The following is a 20,403-nucleotide window of genomic DNA, read 5'->3' on the forward strand; positions in this document are numbered from 1 at the left end:
TTTGTGAATGAGGCATTTTGATTATTTTAAAAAGAAAATTATAAATTTTTCCGCAAATTTTCAAACACGAATTTTCTGGCCATTATAGTATGGCCACTGGAACGATGAAAGACAACAAGCGAACCAATGCATCACAGTACAGATTTTTGGTGTTCTCGGTTTCAAGTTTCGGTTGCCTTGGTTGTTTGCTTGAATTGTGGTTGGCCTAGGGCCCTTAGCTATGGTCCAAGACACACCTTAGAATGTTGGTAAGGGACTCTGGTCGGTGGTTCAACCCCCAATGACAAGCAGCCTCTTAAATGAAGTCAAGCAAGCGCAGCTGCTGTCACACGTTTTTGACAGCAGCATCCCTTCGGTTCAGAGGCTTGTTTCGAGTTCTTGGTTGGCTTTTAGCCTATGGCCTTGGACTATACAGTACCTCATTGGGTTAGAAAGGTCATGTTTTTGGCCGTTCGTGATTTGGTTAAGTTTAGAAATCGTACGAGAATTTACGGTGCAATGTGCCAAAGTGACTCTCGAAAGAGTGTTTAAAGATTTTGGCCTCCATTCACCAAATTTAAAGAATTAAAATTTTTAGGAGCATTATTTCATCATGTTAGGCGTATTTTGACCATGACTAAACGATGGTTTGATGTTGGTTCGGGTTGGTACGGAGTCATGGTTAGAAATTAAGTTGTTGGTCTAGTTGGCCCCGTTTTTGGGTTCAATTACGAAGTTATTCTCAAGAAAAATATTTGCATGGTTTTCATGTTAGAATTAGGTTGCAGCGAGCCTGGGAACGATCCAACTCAATTGGTAAAATAAAATAGGATTTTAATTATATTACGTGCATAAAATATAAAATGTTTATTTTTGAGATATATGCGATATTGCTTGTGGCCACCTTACGCTTATGGGATTGTTAACCCGGTGACCTTCGACTGGTTTATGTTTATGTAAGGGTATGGATATCCAGTCCAAGGGCTGCGTTGATCTCTACCGCCCAGTATACTGTGGTTAGTCTGATCAGACAATTCATGTTATGTTATGGACCACTTGCGTAGAACATTATCTCTACATAAAAATTACGATATGATATGTTACGACAGAGCTCTATCGAGCAAGCTTTTATGTATGATTTCAGATATGCACGTATTTATAATTACTCATGACATGATTTCCCCCTTACGCTTTACGATACGATATTTTTACGTTACACAAAATTTAACGATATATTTTACTTGTTATTCACGATATATGCATGCTGAGTCTTTATACTCACTAGACTTGATTGTTGTAGGAACTGATGATGTCGAGGCTGAGGGCGAGGACCAGTGTCCTAGCTTGGGTCGGCAGTAGTAGGAACCCGAGGACCTCACGTTTCAGTTTATTTACCATTTTTATGCTCAAACTCATTTTTGTCTTGTTGAAATATTTTTAAGTGATTGTTTTGAAACAGTATTTACTTCTGCTACTATTTTGACTTTTAAATCTTTTTATCAGTTTATTTTATGAATGAGGCAAGTTACTTACTTTTAAAGGAAAATTTTAAATAATTCTGCAAATTTAAAAATATGAAATACGGGCCTCTACAGTTGGTATAAGAGCCTATGTTCTTGTAAAGGGTTGTACTACGACTGACCTCAAGAAGCTCATGAAGTCACGTCTTCGGTCTGTAAGTTTTACGTTTATGCATTTCGTTTAAAGCATGAAATATTTTTACAGCATGTTCCATGAAATGTTTTATGTCAAGATTACGATTATGCAGTATTTATTTAAATTTAAAGAAATAACAGGAATTATGCATGTTAGTTACGTATGGATTATGTATGGAACAGTATGCCTCCTAGACGCATTCCTGAGCGCATGAAAGATGATGAGCATCGTCATGAGGATGGTGAGGATCATAGGCAGGAGAGAGATTTACCACCACCCCCTCCACCGGACATGAACGCCCAGATGTTAGCTGGGATGACTCAGTTCTTCGCACAGTTTGCGGGGAAAAATGCTGGGGTAGCCAGGCAGACAGGGCCTGAGGCTACTTATGAGCGGTTCTGAAGATGAGACCGAAGGAGTTCTCAGGGACGACAGATCCCATGATTGCCGAGGGCTGGATTAAGTCCCTTGAGGTTATCTTCGAGTTCATGGGGCTTGGAGAAGAGGACAGAGTTCGTTGTGCGACCTATCTGTTTGGAGGCGACGCCTGCTTATGGTAGAAAGGAGCATCTGTAGCCTTGAATGTGGCTACTCTGAGCTGGACGCGCTTTACAGAGGTATTCTACTCCAAATATTTTACTGACGAGGTGCGTTCCATGTTGACCAGGGAATTTATGACCCTGAGGCAGGGAGACATGACTGATACGGAGTTTATCCGTAAGTTTGAGAGGGGTTGCCATTTCGTACCCCTGATTGCAAATGATGCTGGAGCCAAGTTGAGGCAATTTATGGATGGTCTACGGCCGATCTTGCGCCGTGATGTAGGTTGCTGGCCCTACTACCTATGACGTCGCTGTCTCCAGAGCTCTAGCTGCAGAGCAGGATCTTATTGATATTGAGAGAGATCGCAAGGGCAAGCGACCAGTCCAAATGCCGCACCGCCCTCCTCATCAGCAGCATAAGAGTAAGAGGCCTTTCCACGACCCATCCAGGAACAGAGGACAGCAGGAGCAGCAAGGACGGGCGGTCCTGAGGACAGTAGAGTACGCAGTCTAAGCTAAGTGTACGCGCCGTCATGACGGTGCTTGTATGTATGGCTCAGGGAAGTGCTACAAGTGTGGTAGTCCTGACCACTTGTTGATGTATTGCCCGCAGGGGAGTCTTCCTACCCAAGGTAGAGTTTTTGCTCTCCATGCAGCAGAGACAAACCCAGAGACGATGCTCTTGACAAGTATCTTAAAGCTTTAAGTTTATATTTGAAAGTTAATGTTTCGAGGGCTTGGTTTAAGGTTTTGAACTTAGAATTGGTGATAGGATTGCATGCTCCAATCAGCGTTATTTCGTGAATTTAGATTAGAAGAACTTTGACCTTCGCATGTCTATAAGTTAGTTCTAGTAATTATTGGGTTCAGCTTGATGTTCCAACCTTTCAGGGAGAATTTTTATAGCTGGTTCAGCTACGAATGCCTTGATATATTTAGGGTCTACTTCATTCGTTCATTTCAGAGACCTTTGCTAATTTCCTACAGATCAAGACCATTGGGCTAGATGTGGCGTATTCAGTAGTATTGCCTTCTGGAGAGGAGCTGGCAGCTACTAATGTGATCCGAGGCATAGACCTTGAACTTCATGGTAATCTCGTTTATGCGGATCTGATCGTACTGCCGATGCCAGAGTTTGATATCATTATGGGTATGGACTGGCTATTAAGGAACAGAGTTTTGATTGACTTCTAGAGGAGATCTGTTCTAGTCCGACCACTTGGGAGAGAACAGTTCTTATTCGAACCTGACAGGTACTTTCCTTTACCGCGCATTATACCTTGTGTCCAGGCTAGGAAGCTTATGCGTAGAGGGTGTCGAGCGTTTTTAGCGACGTTTGTGTCTGTTCCCGAGACACTCAGTCAGTCAGCCTCCGATGTCCCGATTGTTAGGGATTTTCTAGACGTGTTTCCTGATGACATCGCTGGTATGCCACCCAAACGAAAAGTGGAGTTTTCTATTAAGCATATGCCAGATACGGCACCGATATCAAAAGCACCGTACCGATTAGCACCGACAGAGTTGGCAGAACTTAAGAAGCAGATTCAAGAACTTCTCGACAAGGAGTTCCTTCGCCCCAGTTTTTCCTCGTGGGGCGCGCCAGTCTTGTTTGTGAAGAAAAAGGTTGGTTCGATGAGGCTCTGCATTGATTACCTGGAATTGAACAGGGTTACAGTGAAGAACAAATACCCACTCCCGAGGATTGAAGATTTATTTGATAAGTTGCAGGGAGCTTCAGTGTTATCAGAAATCGATCTGCGTTCTGGTTATCACCCGTTATGAATGAAAGACGCCGATGTTCACAAGACTGCTTTTAGAACTTGATATGGCCACTTCGAGTTCCTTGTGATGCCGTTCGGTTTGACGAATGCGCCAGCGATCTTCATGGATCTCATGAATTGCGTATTTCAGTCGTATCTTTATCAGTTCGTGATAGTATTCATAGATGACATTCTCGTCTACTCAAAGAATCAAGGGGATCACCGCAGACATCTGACCGCAGTTTTGTAAACCTTGCAAAAGCACAAGTTATTCGCAAAGTTCAGTAAGTGCGAGTTCTGGTTAGAGAAGGTGGCGTTCTTAGGTCACATCGTTTCTAGCAGCGGTATCGAGGTAGACCCAGCGAAAGTTGCAGCAGTCAGAGATTGGGTTGTACCGCATAATGCATCAGAGATCCGTAGTTTCCTTGGGCTAGCAGGATATTATTGGAGGTTTATTCAGGGATTCTCCTCTATCGCAGTTCCACTCACGTCATTGACAAAGAAGAATGCGAAATTTGTGTGGAGCGATGAGTGTCAGAAGAGCTTCGATACTTTGAAGCAAGCTCTTATCTCAGCACCAGTATTGGCCATGCCGTCAGGGCCAGGGAAGCTTTTTTTCGTGTATCGATGCTTCGAAACTCGGTTTAGGTGCAGTGTCTATGCAGCATGGGAAGGTGATAGCGTATGCTTCTCGTCAGTTGAAGATCCATGAGAAGAATTACCCTACCTACGATCTAGATCTGGCAGCCGTAGTTTTTGCCTTGAAGATTTGGAGGCATTATTTGTACGGAGAAAAGTGCCAGATCTTTACCGACCATAAGAGCCTCAAGTACTTCTTTACGCAGATAAAGCTGAATATGCGTCACAGGCGTTGGTTGGAGCTAGTGAAGGACTATGACTGTGACATTAGCTACCACCCGGGCAAAGCTAATGTAGTTGCGGATGCATTGAGCAGGAAGTCGCAGTGATGACTCATTTGGCGATTCCGAGACCTCTTCAGTTTAAGATGCAGAGGTTTGACCTAGAGACTTATCCTCGAGGTAGAGTTCCCCGTCTATCAACTTTGACGATTTAGTCTTCTCTCCTAGACAGTATTCGTAGTGGACAGGCAGCAGATGAGCAGTTGGCAAAGTGGAGACAGAGAGATGAGGCCAAGGGCAGTATTTTGTATACAGTTAGCGACGGTATTGTGAGATATCCAGACAGAATGTGGGTTCCTACCAGTGATTCTATTCGAGCAGATATTTTATCCGAGGCCTACATGTCGCCGTACTCTATTCATCCTGGGAGTACGAAGATGTACAAAGATCTGCAGTTGTTGTATTGGTGGCCCGGAATGAAGAAGGATATCAGACGTTTTCTATCCGAGTGTCTGACATGCCAGCTAGTAAAAGCGAAGCATCAAAGACCAGCAGGCTTGCTCAAGCCTCTTCCTATTCCCGAGTGGAAGTGGGAGAATATTACCATGGACTTCATGGTGGTTTGCCGAGGTCAGCCAGAGGATCGAATGCTATTTGGGTGATTGTTGATCGTCTTACCAAATCAGCGCACTTCTTGCCTATTAAGACGACTTTCACCATGATTCAGTACGTAAAGTTGTATATCCGAGAGATAGTCTAACTTCATGGTATTCCCGTTTCTATCGTGTCTGACCGAGATCCAAGATTCACTTCCTCAGTTTGGAAGAGTTTGCATTCGACTATGGGTACGAAGTTGTTGTTTAGCACAGCTTTCCACCCTCAGACAGATGGGCAGTCAGAGAGGGTTATCCAGATTTTTGAAGATCTTCTCCGTGCTTGTGTCATTGATATCTTAGGGTGTGAGGTCCGGGGCCGTAGAGGGCGAGGGGTGATCGCCGGTGCCATGAAGTTGCACGGACAATGAGCGGCTCCTGGCATGCTTATAGGTAGAGGGAACATGAATGAACCGATCCCACACCGGAATGAGAGGGATTCTGAGACTGTTCAATGTAATGGAATGTACAGTTGAAGAGGGCTTAAAAGATTTGATTGGTACTACTCATATCACGAAGGTGCATCTTCTTTTCGGTAGCTCATCACAAAAGAACTCCAAAGTTAAGCGTGCTTGACTTGAGGCAAATTCTGGGATGGGTGACCTCCTGGAAAGTTTCCCAGGGTGCGTGTGAGTGAGGACATAAGCACGCTGGAAAGACCCGTCTTGATACAGTGAGGACAGTCGTCGAATCTGGGGCGTTACAGTTTGTATCAAAGCCGACCTCTCTTAGTACGGTGTGGTTCGGGGACGAACCAAGCGGAAGCTGGTGGGCATGTGAGGTCCGGGTCCGATGAGGGCGAGGGGTGATCGCTGATGCCATGAGGTTGCACGGACAATGAGCGGCTCCCGGCATGCTTCTAGGTGGAGGAAACATGAATGAACCGATCCCACAGCGGAATGAGAAGGATTCCGAGACTGTTCAATGTAATGAACTGTACAGTTGAAGAGGGCTTAAAAGATTTGATTGGTACAACTCGTATCACGAAGGTGCATCTTCTTTTCTGTAACTCATCACATAAGAACTACAAAGTTAAACGTGCTTGACTTGGGGTAATTCTGGGATAAGTGACATCCTGGGAAGTTTCCCAGGGTGCGTGTGAGTGAGGACTTAAGCACACTGGAAAGACCCGTCTTGATACAGTGAGGACAGTCGTGGAATCTGGGCGTTACACAATGAGTTGGGAGTCGAATTTGCCATTGGTAGAGTTCACCTATAACAACAGTTTTCAGTCGTCTATAGGTATGGCTCCGTATGAAGCACTGTATGGTCGTAACTGCAGATCGTCTGTTCATTGGGATGAAGTAGGGGAAAGATCAGAATTGGGTCCGGAGATCATTCAGCAGGCTGCCGATGTAGTAGTCAAGATTCGTGATAGGATGAGGACTGCTCAGAGTCGACAGAAGAGTTATGCTGATCAGAGGAGGAGAGACCTAGAGTTTGCTGTTGGCGACCATGTTTTTGTGAAGATATCATCTATGAAAGGTGTCATGCGATTCGGGAAGAAAGGAAAGCTTTGTCCGAGATTCATCGGACCATTTGAGATTCTCGACAGGGTTGGGACGTTAGCTTATCGTGTTGCTCTTCCGCCGAATCTGACCGGAGTACACAATGTGTTCCACGTCTCTATGCTGAGGAAGTATAAGGCGAATCCTTCGCATGTCTTGAACTTCGAACCATTGCAGCTCACTCCGAACCTTTCTTATGAAGAGAGACCAGCGCAAATCTTAGACAGACAGGAGAAGAAGCTTCGGAACAAACTAATGAAGCTAGTGAAGGTCAAATGGCATATTCATTCGGAGGAAGAAGCTACGTGGGAATCTGAGCCTGAGATGAAGGGTCGATACCCCGAGTTATTCGGTAAGTTTTAATTTCGGGGACAAAATTTCTTTTAAGGGGGGGAGAGTTGTAGAACCCTATAAATCAGACTACGTATAAGCCATGCATATTTACTATTATTTAAATTAAAATGATTTCTTTTATATTTAAAGCATTTTAAAAGTTGTTTAGTCATGATAATTTATTTTAAACAAAAGTTTAGTTTTTATCTTTTCGGTTAAATAAGCGAGGCCGGACCGGAGTTGGAGTAATGAGATAAAATGTAAGGATAAGAAAACATTCCGTAGCCGCCGCGCCGCGTTCGTCGTAATTGTTTGTTTCTTTTGTAAACAAATTCCAGGCATGTATATCTCCTTCATTTCTCTTCAATCAAGTCATATAGTTATTTTAAAACATCATATGTGCATGAATTATGAAGTACACTGAAATTTTGACAGCATCATTTCATAAAAACTTGTACAGAATTTTCGGCCCCTTCCTTGTGCCTTCACGGTTTTGGCTCGTTTTTGTGATTGCAGGGGATGGATCAGTTCCAGGCGCTCAAGGCTGCATCTAGACACAATATAGAGTGTGTTAGGAAGGTTTTAGTCCATTGGTTTCAGGCCCTTCCCCCCCAGCAACGGGTTTTTGACAGCAACTCTCCATGGTGCAATTTCGTGTCTCGATTTGCATGGTTTATGGGCTAAGGTGAGGGTTCGGATCTTGGCTGTCCTAGGGGCTGTAGCCATGGTTAGAACCCCTCCTTGGAATGTCTAGGGCGTGACCAAGATGACCTTTCATGGTTTGGTTCATAGCCCCATCAGTTTTTAAAACAAAACAAGACAAGCGCCCCCCTTCAATCCCCTTTCTTTTCCTGCGTGTGTGGTTTCGACTTTTGGGGTTTGTGTGGATCTTGGTTGGATTTTTAGCCCTTAGCCATGGTTCACACAATACCTAATTATATCTGGATCGAGCCATGGTCAATCGTATGGCCACTGGAACGATGAAAGACAGCAAGCAAACCAATGCATCACAGTACAGATTTTTGGTGTTCTCGGTTCAAGTTTCAGTTGCCTTGGGTGTTTGCCTGGATTGTGGTTCACCTAGGGCCCTTAGCCATGATTCAAGCCACACCTTAGGATGTTGGTAAGGGACTCTGGTTGGTGGTTCAACCCCCAATGACAAGCAGCCTCTTAAACGAAGTCAAGCAAGCGCAGCTGCTGTCACGCGTTTTTGACAGCAGCATTGCTTTGGTTCAGAGGCTTGTTTCGAGTGCTTGGTTGGATTTTAGCCTATAGCCTTGGACAGGACAGTACCTCATTGGGTTAGGAAGGTTATGTTTTTGGCCGTTCATGATTTGGTTAAGTTTAGAAGTCGTACGAGAATTTACGATGCAATGTGCCAAAGTGACTCTCGAAAGAGCATTTCAAGATTTTGGCCTCCATTCACCAAATTTCGTGAATTACAATTTTTAGGAGCATTATTTCATCATTTTAGGCATATTTTGACCATGACTAAACGATGGTTTGATGTTTTTTCTTGTTGGTACGGAGTCATGGTTAGAAATTAAGTTGTTGGTCTAGTAGGCCCCGTTTTTGGGTTTACTTACGAAGTTATTATCAAGAAAAATATTTGCATGGTTTTCATGTTAGAATTAGGTCACAGCGAGCCTGGGAACGATCCAACTCAATTGGTAAAATAAAACAGGATTTTAACTATATTACGTGCATAAAATATAAAATGTTTATTTTTCTTATATATGCGATATTGATTGTGGCCACCTTACGCTTATGGGATTGCTTCACCCAGTGACATACGACCGGTTTATGTTTATGTATGGGTACGGATATTCAGTCCAAGGGCTGCGATGATCTCTACCGCCCAGTATACTGTGGTTAGTCTTATCAGACATTCATGTTATGTTATGGGCCACTTGCGTAGAACATTATCTCTACAGAAAAATTACGATATGATATGTTACGACAGAGCTCTATCGAGCAAGCTTTTACGTATGATTTTCATATATACACGTATTTATAATTACTCATGACATGATTTCCCCCTTACGCTTTACAATGCGATATTTTTACGTTACACGAAATTTTACGATATATTTTACTTGTTATTCACGATATATGCATGCTGAGTCATTAGACTCACTAGACTTGATTGTTGTAGGTACTGATGATGTTGAGGCTGAGGGCGGGGACCAGTGAGCTAGCTTGGGTCGGCAGTAGTAGGAACCCGAGGACCTCATGTTTCAGTTTATTTACCATTTTTATGCTCAAACTCATTTTTGTCTTGTTGAAATATTTTTAAGTGATTGTTTTGAAACAGTATTTACTTCCGCTGCTATTTTGACATTTAAACCTTTTTATAAGTTTATATTATGAATGAGGCAAGTTATTTACTTTTAAAGGAAACTTTTAAATAATTTCGCAAATTTACAAATACGAAATACGGGCCTCTACAAAGAACTTGATGAAAATGATAAATATAATGCTCTATAGCTTACCAATTCAGCCTCCAAGCCGATGTAACCCTTGCGAGAGATTCTGTGGTAATATTTACAATGCATAGTCCGTTGTTTTTGTTTTTCGTGAGTAACCTACATCATTGTGTTCTTCAGTTAAGTATGGAAATTATTAATCCTTGAAGAAAACATGAAAATTCTTAAAGTACCTACAATGATGGATCTGGTCTCGCATCCACAAATGCTTTCCAATCTGCTATTGGGAGCTGATACTAACTTGGTGGAAAAATCAACTTTTCAGGATTTTTTCTATTCGGCCAAACAAATATGCTAGTCAATTTGTTTTTTAAATCTCCCCACTTTTGTGCTGCTGAATTCATCACAGCAGACTCACTTTGTGGCGCTAGTTTGAAAACATTCTGCAACAAAAAGTATTAGTTGGTACTATTTCATATCATATATACATACATGTTCAAATTAATATGTACATATCAGCGTATTACTTTAATCAACCAAGTTCATCAAAATAGCATGAAGTATAGTAAAAAAATATTGATCAACGTAGAAAATTGTGAAATGACAAATTATTGTATATATAATCTATCCTTTGTTAACAAATTCAAATGAACACCAAAATTTAATCATGTACTTACCGAGATCTCTTCCCACACTTTTTGTTTTATGTTTTCTAGAACATCAGGCCAAGACTTTATATTTATTGGCACCATGGATCTAGCAACAGAGCCAATGTATGATTGTAAAGCCCTTCCATTTGCATTGTATGTTGGCCTCCCCATGTCATCATAATCAATCTTCGTTTTTTTTCCCCATCTTGCAGCTGCAATTAGTTTACCCATCAATGTAGGTCCTCTCTTGTTCTTCTGCACATCTACAAGACGTTCTTGTTCATTAGTAAGTCCATGCAGCTCCGCATCAGTAACTCCAAGAAGGTTATCATCATTTAATTCTTGTAGCTCCTCAAATTCAGTTCTTTTCTCCTCTTTTTTGCGACCCATTATGCTCTCCGCTGCATAAGAACATGAATGAAACCAATATTAAAATCTACACAATAACATGGATAATTAAAATATCACAAACATAAAACAAATACATAATATTAATAATAAAAATAATAATAATAAGACAAATATATATATATATATATATCAAATATATATATATATATAAACATTTCTTAAATAATAACAATAAAAAACATGATAAAAGTGCATAACATAATTTTTTAAAGTAGATAACATGTCTTTTCTTGTCCCTAAATAAACATGACATAAAAGTACAAATCATCATTTTTTCTTGTTCGTTTCCCAGACACCTTCGTTTTCTGATCTAAAGTATCTTTCATGAACAGGAATACAATGAGTATCAACATCATCAAATGGTCGAGACTCAGGAATAATAGTCCAAGCATCATCCTCTCCATCATAACATCTATTTGGCACTGCGAGAACAATTGACCATCCTTTTTTTAATGGGTCGTCAATGTAAAAGACTTGATTGACTTGACTTGCAAGGACAAATTCATCATTCTTGTGCCCTCGTTTGTTCATATTGACCAAGATGAAGCCACATTCATCATTGTTGATTACTTCTTTGTCGTTTGAAACCCACGCACACCTGAAAAAAGGAACTTGAAATTGATGATAGTCTAATTCCCATATTTCTTCAATCATTCCATAGAAAGAGACATCAGCGATTAGAGGATTCTTATCTTTGGCACTACAGACAAGCATGGTGCTGGCAACAAGAAAAACCCCACTGTTTTGGCAAACTCTCTCATCATCCCGCAACTTTGTTTGGTATAAATTACCATTTATCACATAACTACTATACTTAATGACGTGTGAACGTGGTCCATGAGCTAGCCATGTCAATGTAGATGTTGTTCCACCATTGCATCTGTCTATTTCACCAGCGACCTGACATGCATTCAATTTGAATAGGGTGATAAAAATAGTAGTCACAACTTGTTCAGCGCAAAATGCGTGAAAAATATTTTTGCATCCACCTAGCCTTTGCATGAAACCAATCAATGAACCTTTTGTTGTGAGCATCTTGTATCCACCTTTCGTCTGTGTTTTTTTCGGAAACATTGACTTCAAGAAGGTTATATGTTCACTATGGAAATATTTATATATAAATTTGTGTCAGACATTAGATATTGATAATAACAGTGTGAAAAATAATAAATTAACACAGTACACTTACATTATGTAGGGAGATACTTCTTCCGTATTTTCCAGCACAGTCAAATGTGCTTGTTGTAGATCAACTTGTTGCACTATAATTGTTGATTTTCATGCTAGGAATCCAGGAACGTTTGTTTTGGGGTCTTGATATGATTGAGGGACCCCAACAGGATCAAGATCATTGAGGTATTTCGAACAAAACTCAACTGCTTCTTCGGGGAAATATCTCTGAGCAATGCAACCTTCAGGATTTTTTCGACTACTTACATAACTCTTAAGCACTTTCATGTATCTTTCGAACGGATACATATATCGGAAATAAAGTGGTCCACATAATTGGACTTCTCGGACCAGATGAGCTGTTAAGTGAAGCATGACATCGAAGAAAGAAGGGGGAAAATACTGCTCCAATAAGCAGAGCGTAACAACCAAGTCAAATTGCAACTTATCTAACTTGGCTACATCTATAACCTTGCAAAAAATATCTTTGAAGAAGAAGCATAATCTTATGATGGCATATATAACATGTTTTGGTATTGCATCACGGATAAGTATTGGTAGGAAATACTGCATTAAGACATGACAATCATGAGATTTCAAGCTTGTCAACTTCAGCTCAGGCATGCACACAAGATTCTTCAAGTTCGATGAAAAACCTTCAGGAACTTTTATTTCCATTAACGACTGACAGACTTGTAACTTTTCTTTTTTTGTGAATGAGCATGCGGCAGGAGGAAGATATGTTCTTTTTTCACCAAATTTAGGGGCCAATTCAGGCCTAACTCCCATTTTAACCATATCCAACCTAGCTGCCACATTGTCCTTAGTTTTTCCTTTAACATTCATCAAAGTATTAATGAGGGATTCAAAGACATTTTTCTCAATATGCATCACATCGAGACAATGCCTAACATGCAAGTGTTTCCAATACGGAAGATTGAAAAAAATTGACTTCTTTTTCCAACATTTTCTATAATATGTTGCTCCGAAATCTTTTTCTACTTTACTGTCTTCCACATTATTCTCCTTTGCATTCATTTTCCTTTTACCATTCACAATAATCTTCTTTCCAAACTCACACCTAATGCCCGGAAGCTTTTTGAACAAGGTAACTCCAGATAATGGTGCAGATGCTTCTCCATGTTCTTCCATGCCATTGAACTCCTTGTTTTGCCTCCGATAAGGATGAAACCGTGGTAGGAATCATCTATGACCAACAAATGACATTTTCTTCCCATTTTCCAAATGCTTTGCATAATTATCTTCTCCGCATACTGGACATGCATAATAACCATGTGCAGTACATCAACTAAGGTTACCATAGGCAGGAAAGTCATTGATGGTCCATGATAAGACTGCTTTAAGAGTGAAAAATTTTCTTCGATAAGAATCATAGACGCCATCTACTCCTTCCCACAATTGTTGCAAATCTTCAATTAGCACCTTTAGATAGACATCTATATCGTTTCCTGGCTGTTTAGGCCATGAAATGAGCATGGTTAGCATGATGAATTTCTTCTTCATACACATATTTGGAGGCAGATTATAGGTTGCCAACATGATTGGCCAGCAGCTGTACCGACTAGTAAGGTTGTTATAAGGATTAATGTCATCAGCTTCAAGTTCTAGGCGAAGATTTCTTGGCTCACTTTCAAATTCGGACCACATTTGATCAACCAACTTCCAAGATGGTGAATCAGATGGATGACGTAACTGACCAGCAACTCCTGTGTTTTCTGCATGCCATGTTAAATTTTTTGAGGTCTCTAATGATTTAAACATGCGCTTAAATCTTGGTATGGGAGGGAAATACCACACCACCTTAGCAGGAACACTTTTCTTCTCAACTTTCTTCTTGGTTAGCTTCCACCTCGGCAATCCACATTTAGGGCAACTTACACAGTCTTTATATTGCTTCCTATAAAGGATGCAATAATTGGAACAAGCATGAATCTTTTCATGAGTCAACGCCAAACAACTAAATGTCTTTTTTACATGATACATTTTGGATGGCAGATTGTGATTATCTAACGGCATATCCTCAAAATCCATTAGTATATCTGAAAATAAAGCATCACTCATCCCATGCCTTGCTTTGGTATTGTACAGTTTCACAAGTGCACTCAACTTCATGTAACGTTTACATCCATTGTACAATGGTTTCTGTGTTTCCTCCAAAAATTTCATAAACGCTTCTGGATTTTCTGTATAATTATCATATGCTGCCTCACACATATTAGCGGTTTCAAAGTCGTCATGATAATTATCAACTGGCTCTTGGTTGGTACTCAAATTTACTCTATCATTTTCAGCAGACTCACCATGCCAAATATAATTCACATAATTTTGACTTAAACCATGGAAATAAAGATGCTCTCGAATGAACTTAACTGGTCCTTTTTTCATATTTTTACATTTGCAACAAGGACAGTGAATTAAATTGGGGTCGATGTGGGGATACTGTAAACAATCTTTAATGAACTGTTCCACACCCTCCTCATATTGTTTGGACCTTCTACCCGAGTGAATCCAAAATTTATCCATTTCAATATAGCAAAATCCCAAAAAATATACACTACAACAATAAATGGCTATTGTGACACTTTTTAGTAGACACTTTTAATTAAATGTTGTCACAAATACTTAATAATGACACTTGTAAAAAATTAATAATGTGTAAAATAAAAAAACATATTAGATTAGTTATCCTGACATTTTTAATTGATGTCATTATTTATATGGAGGGAAACAATTATTGTTCCCACATCGTAAAAAATCATTAAAAAACTAAAAATTGTCACTATAAATAAATGTGGAAATATTTGGGTTGGATAAATTTTGGAGCAGGGAAAATAATTGTTTCCCTCCATATAAAAAATGACATAATTAAAAATGTCACGATAACTAATCTAATATGTTTTTTTATTCTCACATTTATTTTACCTATTTTTCCCTCCTCCTATATTTATCCAATCCAAATATTCCCACATTTGTTATTATCACTATAAATAACATACACGACACTTTTATTTCTCATTAGAAATGATTTTAACTGACATATAAATTTGTCATTATTACTATAATAACAAGACATGTATAAATGTATTTAAAACATGAGTTTTCTTGACATTTAAAATTGTCGTTATATGAATAATTAATAACACGTATGAAGTTGCCATTAACATCTTATAATGACATTAAAAAATGTCAAGAAGTTTAAGACGATATTGGAATAGACGACATTTGTTGGAGGTGTCACTAAAACTTAAATGTCACTAAATATTGAATATGATGACATTTATGAATGTCACCATAAACATTTATTCTTGTAGTGGTAACGATAAATTTTTGTATTATTTACCGCTAGATGAAGGTTTTCTTCAAACTGGTTCAAGGACTCTAACTTTCTTCAATGTGGATTTGATCAAAACCTGAAAATATTACAATAAATAAGAAAATTTTATACAATAAAACTGTGAAAATATCCATTTGCTTTATTTATGGAATTATTATATATTTGTATAAGGTAATAAGAATTTCACATAAAATTTGAATATAAAATGTACCTAATACCTAATACAAACTTCAGTATTTATACGTGTTTGCCTAATAATAGTCTAATACAAAATCAACTTGTGTGTATTATTGGCATTACCATTATTATTAATTATAAGTCTCAAAATAAAATAGTTAGGTGCTTGTAATTACGGATAAATAAAACCTACACCAAAACCTAATATTCTTCCCCCCCCAAAAAACAATAATCCTACACCTATTATTACATATTATTGGATAAATTAGGTTTTCTCGTGAAATACGTGAAAAGAAAACATTACAAATCCAACAATTTATAAGAAAACGAGCTCTCATAAAGAAAATATTCACAAGATAATGAGATATCATCTAAGACAAACTTAAACTGAAATCCTCATAATTATACTAGATGAAAACAGAGTAAAAATCCAAAAATGTGAAGCTAGCTGCCAGAATGTCAATTTTTTCGAAATTGAAAAATCAATCCATTGAACAACTCATTCACGATAACCCGCTGTAAAGCTAGCTGCCAGAATAGTCCTCAGCAATAAACAAATTGAAACCTACATATATTTGTGTCCATGTCTTTAGAAAAGTGTTCAAAATTAAACCAACAACAAAAATCTGAAATTACAAAATTAAAAAAACAACAAAAATCTGAAATTACAAAATCGAAACACTTCAATCATAGAGGCAACAATATTCGACAAACCAGCAACAAAACTAATTGGAAGTAAGTTACAAAAATGAAACCAGCATAAATCCGAAGCAAACACCCAAAAATTACAGACCTGAAGGGAAGCTGCTGAAGCCGCGAGAGGATGAAAGTGACGGAAGAGTAAACGTATGGGAGGCTGCTGAACTGAAATCCTAGGGTTATGAAGTTAAGTATTGTAACACCCTTACCCCATGACATTAAATTATAAATGCAATAATGCGGAAGCCTTATAAAAGATTTGGAGAAAAATAATAATTAATAAAATTAATTACACATAGATCACGTCTCCATAAATACCAAGTGTTTGAAAAAAGTTAAGACACAATTTTCTTGTTCAAAACATGAACCAAGTTACAATACTCAAAATCATTTTATAATTGCCACATTTTATCAAAACATCGTACTCCAAGCTTTGGCACATGCACCATCAATGCCTCGACACTTCTATCACTATTCCTTTTTATCTGCATCACATGACATAACTGGAATGAGTTTACAAAACTCAATAAGTGGAACTTTCAATAACAATTAAATATACAATAGTGTAAAGAAAGGAATCATTACAATTGAACCATAGGAAATGCCATCGTTCAATGGAATATATAGATAACAATTATAAGATGACATTCTATCAACCATTTCTTTCATTTTCTTTGTATGGCAATGATAAGTCATTTGTCGATGGTATACATGTACATTTCAGTCAAAATCAGTCACTGTACATGATAAATGTTGATCAACTTCCGTTATGTGGGTTTAGAAGTGCTAGAAGAACCACCACTACCATATAATTATCAAGCCATAAAAAGAACCATTGAATCATTTTATCAACCATGTGGAGTACATGTAATTAGAACTAGCTCCTTTCTTAGCAATTGACATCAAAATTCCTTTCCTTTTCTTTCAATCAATGAAACAATAACAACATCATTCATCATACATATAGGCCATGAGATGCATTCAAGGAAAAAGCCCACTTACAACCAATGGAACTTGTTGTGATAGCTTCTTGGTGGTTGATCCTACAACACAAGATCAAGATTATACCATTAACTTCTCATCTTCAACCTATAAATTACCATTCAAGCCTAAACCACCATTCCCTTCAATTCAACCAAATACCCAAAAGATAATTTTTCTTACCTTGGTTACTTGCTCTTGAGGATATGAAGATCACACCTCCAACTTGAAATCCAAACCTTGGAAAGAAAGGAATTAAGAAAAGAAATGAAGATCATCAACATATATTTGCACAAGTAAAATGTGATCATTCTTAGAAAATTTGAACAAAGTCTTGTCAACTGATCCAACAGTAAAATCATGATTAGTTAAGAATTTTGAAAATGTCTCATACCAAGCTCTTGGAGCTTGTTTAAGACCATATAGAGCTTTTTTCAAATGATAGACATGATCAGGAAAAGAATGATTGAAAAAACCTGGATGTTGTTCAACATAAATTTCTTCTTGCAACTGACCATTCAGAAATGCACTTTTTATATCCATTTGATAGACTTTGAAGTTCTTGAATGATTCATAGGCAAGGAACATTATGATTTCTTCCATTCTTGCAACTGGTGCATACGTTTCATCATAGTCAATTCCTTCTTCCGGCCTATATACTTGTGCGACAAGTCTTGCTTTGCTGTGTGCAACTGAACCAACTTCGTTCGGTTTATTTCTGAATATTCATTTTGTACATATAATTGTTTTGCAAACTGTTCTTGAAACTAAATTTCAGACATTGTTATGGATAAATTGATTTAGCTCCTCTTGCATTGCATTTATCCAGTTAGGATCAGCAAGAGCTTCGTCAGTTTTTTTTTGTTCCAGTTGTGAGACAAAACCAGAATGAATGAACAAAATAAGCATTTGATTTCTTGTTCTTACCGGGTCGGATGGATTACCTATCACCAATTCTGTAGGATGTGAATTCTTCAATCTGAGCTCAGTATTTGTTGCTTCCATATCAGCAACTGCTTCTGTTTGCAACTGAATGTTTTCAGTTTCAGTTGGAGCTGTATCAGTTGGTAACTGAATATCATCTGTTTGCTCCACCAACTGATTATCAGGAGCAGGTTCCTATTCAACTGATTGATCTAGTATTTCTGGTTCAGGTGTTTGAAGGATATTTCTATTGATATGATTTTCTTCTTAATTTTCATCCTCCAAACTAAGCTCTGTAAATCGATCAACTAGCTCAACTGGGTCAATTGGCTTATCAGTTTGTACAGTTTCATCAAAAACAACATGAATAGATTCTTCAACATTTAAAGAACTTTTATTAAAAACTCTCTATGCTTTGCTAACTGATGAATATCCAAGAAATATTCCCTCTGCAGATTTAGCATCAAAGGCTTTTAAATTATTTTTACATTATCAAGAATAAAACATCTGCAGCCAAATATCTTGGAATAAGAAACCACACTTTTTCTTCCATGCCAGATCTCATATGGTATTTTCACATTATTCTTATTAATCATTGATCTGTTCCAAGTATAACGTGCAGTGTTTACTGCTTCAGCCCAAAACCTTTGAGAAATTGTTAGAGTAGGTGCCCGTCGAGCAAAGTGTTGGCCGAGTGTTCACAATGAAACTCTATGTATAAACAATCTTTATTTTAATAATATTTGAAATTATTGTTTTCGCACATCTTTATCTGTATACATATGCTAGTTGCATAGATACAGTCTTTAAATATACAAATAGTAGAAAGAATATGAGATGCTCATATGATGAGTATCATGAAACTCATATTTTCAATACTTTATATTCTAAACAGTTCCTAGTCGATTCAGCAGCCGTTAAGAAGGATATAGGCCGTTCGAGTTTGAGACTAGTATCTGCGATGTGAGTACCATGTTTCATTGGTATAGGACATTGTGATGTCCGAACATGTAGATAGGTGCTCATGGTAGAGTGAACTGAACAACCCTCCATATAAGACTTTCCAAATGGTTCTCAATTATCGAGTGAAAACGTCCTAGTTTATGGTTGTACACCATTAGTCCTTATGACCCGGGACAACATTAAGACTCTATATGCTAGCATTGCACTTTGACTTGTTTACCGACTTATATGGGGTAATCGAGTGGCAAGGTTGGGTGTTTTGTCGATACATATAGGAGTCGATGCATTGTGTCGGGGATTTACCGCTTACCTTCGGGTATGGATATTCTATGTGATCACATGTATATGTAGTATGAAATCTCCGATCAGACTATGGTGGTAATTATGAATGGGGTTTCATAGATTACACCATCGATGCAACTACGACATGACACATAGTATCGATTCTTTGACAGCTCTCGATATACCAATAGTTGTCGAATCGGTCACGATATATGAGTTGAAAGGATCGTACTGTACGCTAACCATAATTGAATAGTTCTTGCAGGCACTATCATTTGATACCTAGGGAATCATGTAAGCGATGCTGCTAGGCATTTAACATGATTGGTTGGGTACTATCAGACTTGAGTTCTGACGTTCTTATTATCAAGGAGTCGATAAGTAAGAATGGAGCAAATGAGGTATGCTCATATAAGGACATTTTTAATCCCGAATCAAATGAAGATGTGAACCCACGGCTAGTTGTATCAATGAACCATTGAGGGCCACACAAGTGCTAACTTTCTAGATCCCGTTGAGAAGTAAAATAGTTCAATGTGTTGAACGGCTTATAAAGGAGTTTATAAGCGCAAATAAAAAAAATTGAAGTATGACTTCTATAAGGGGAATGTGACTTATAATTTGAGGAAGTGTTCCTAAATTAAAAGTTGGTCAAACAAATAATGTATTTGAAAAATTTGATTTTCATAAACATTATTATGGACTAAATTAAATTAATTCATGTGTTGAATTAATTAAACACTAGTGGACCTAATAGAGTCTAAATAATTAAATTAATTCAAGTGTTGAATTAATTAAATAACATTGGGCCTTGTAGAGCCCAATTAGAAATAATTATTAAACTAGTAGGCTTCAGTAAAATCGAGTAAGGTTTAAATGATTTCAAATATGTTTGAGATATTTAAATTAAAGTCCATGGGCCTTGTAGTTGTTACAAGCCCAAACAAATTGCATGCTTGGAAGGTGAAGGGTTGGAGACAACTTTTGAGTTAATGGCATGGCATGCACATACAACTTTTTTCTTCATATTTTTACATAACCAAGAAAACTCCTCCCTCTCTCCACCATACAAGC

At 38.2% G+C, this 20,403-nt stretch overlaps 1 protein-coding gene across 1 annotated transcript; it reads right to left on the bottom strand.

Annotated features, from left to right (window-relative positions):
* Window positions 1-13,253: 13,253 nt before the first annotated feature.
* Window positions 13,254-16,363, bottom strand: LOC142528366 (uncharacterized). Its single transcript, XM_075633409.1, has 3 exons — window positions 16,274-16,363; window positions 15,288-15,379; window positions 13,254-14,523 (listed from the first exon to the last, which is right to left on the bottom strand). Exon 3 carries the CDS (start codon window positions 14,490-14,492, stop codon window positions 13,254-13,256), a length of 1,239 nt encoding a protein of 412 aa, XP_075489524.1. The 5' UTR covers window positions 14,493-14,523; window positions 15,288-15,379; window positions 16,274-16,363.
* Window positions 16,364-20,403: the final 4,040 nt, after the last annotated feature.

The sequence above is a fragment of the Primulina tabacum genome, chromosome 16, assembly GCF_025594145.1.
Source record: "Primulina tabacum isolate GXHZ01 chromosome 16, ASM2559414v2, whole genome shotgun sequence".
NCBI lineage: Eukaryota > Viridiplantae > Streptophyta > Magnoliopsida > Lamiales > Gesneriaceae > Primulina > Primulina tabacum.

What these genes read in the sequence shown, in the direction of transcription:
- LOC142528366 (XM_075633409.1), bottom strand. Translation starts at nt 14,492, where the DNA reads ATGGATAAATTTTGGATTCACTCGGGTAGAAGGTCCAAACAATATGAG.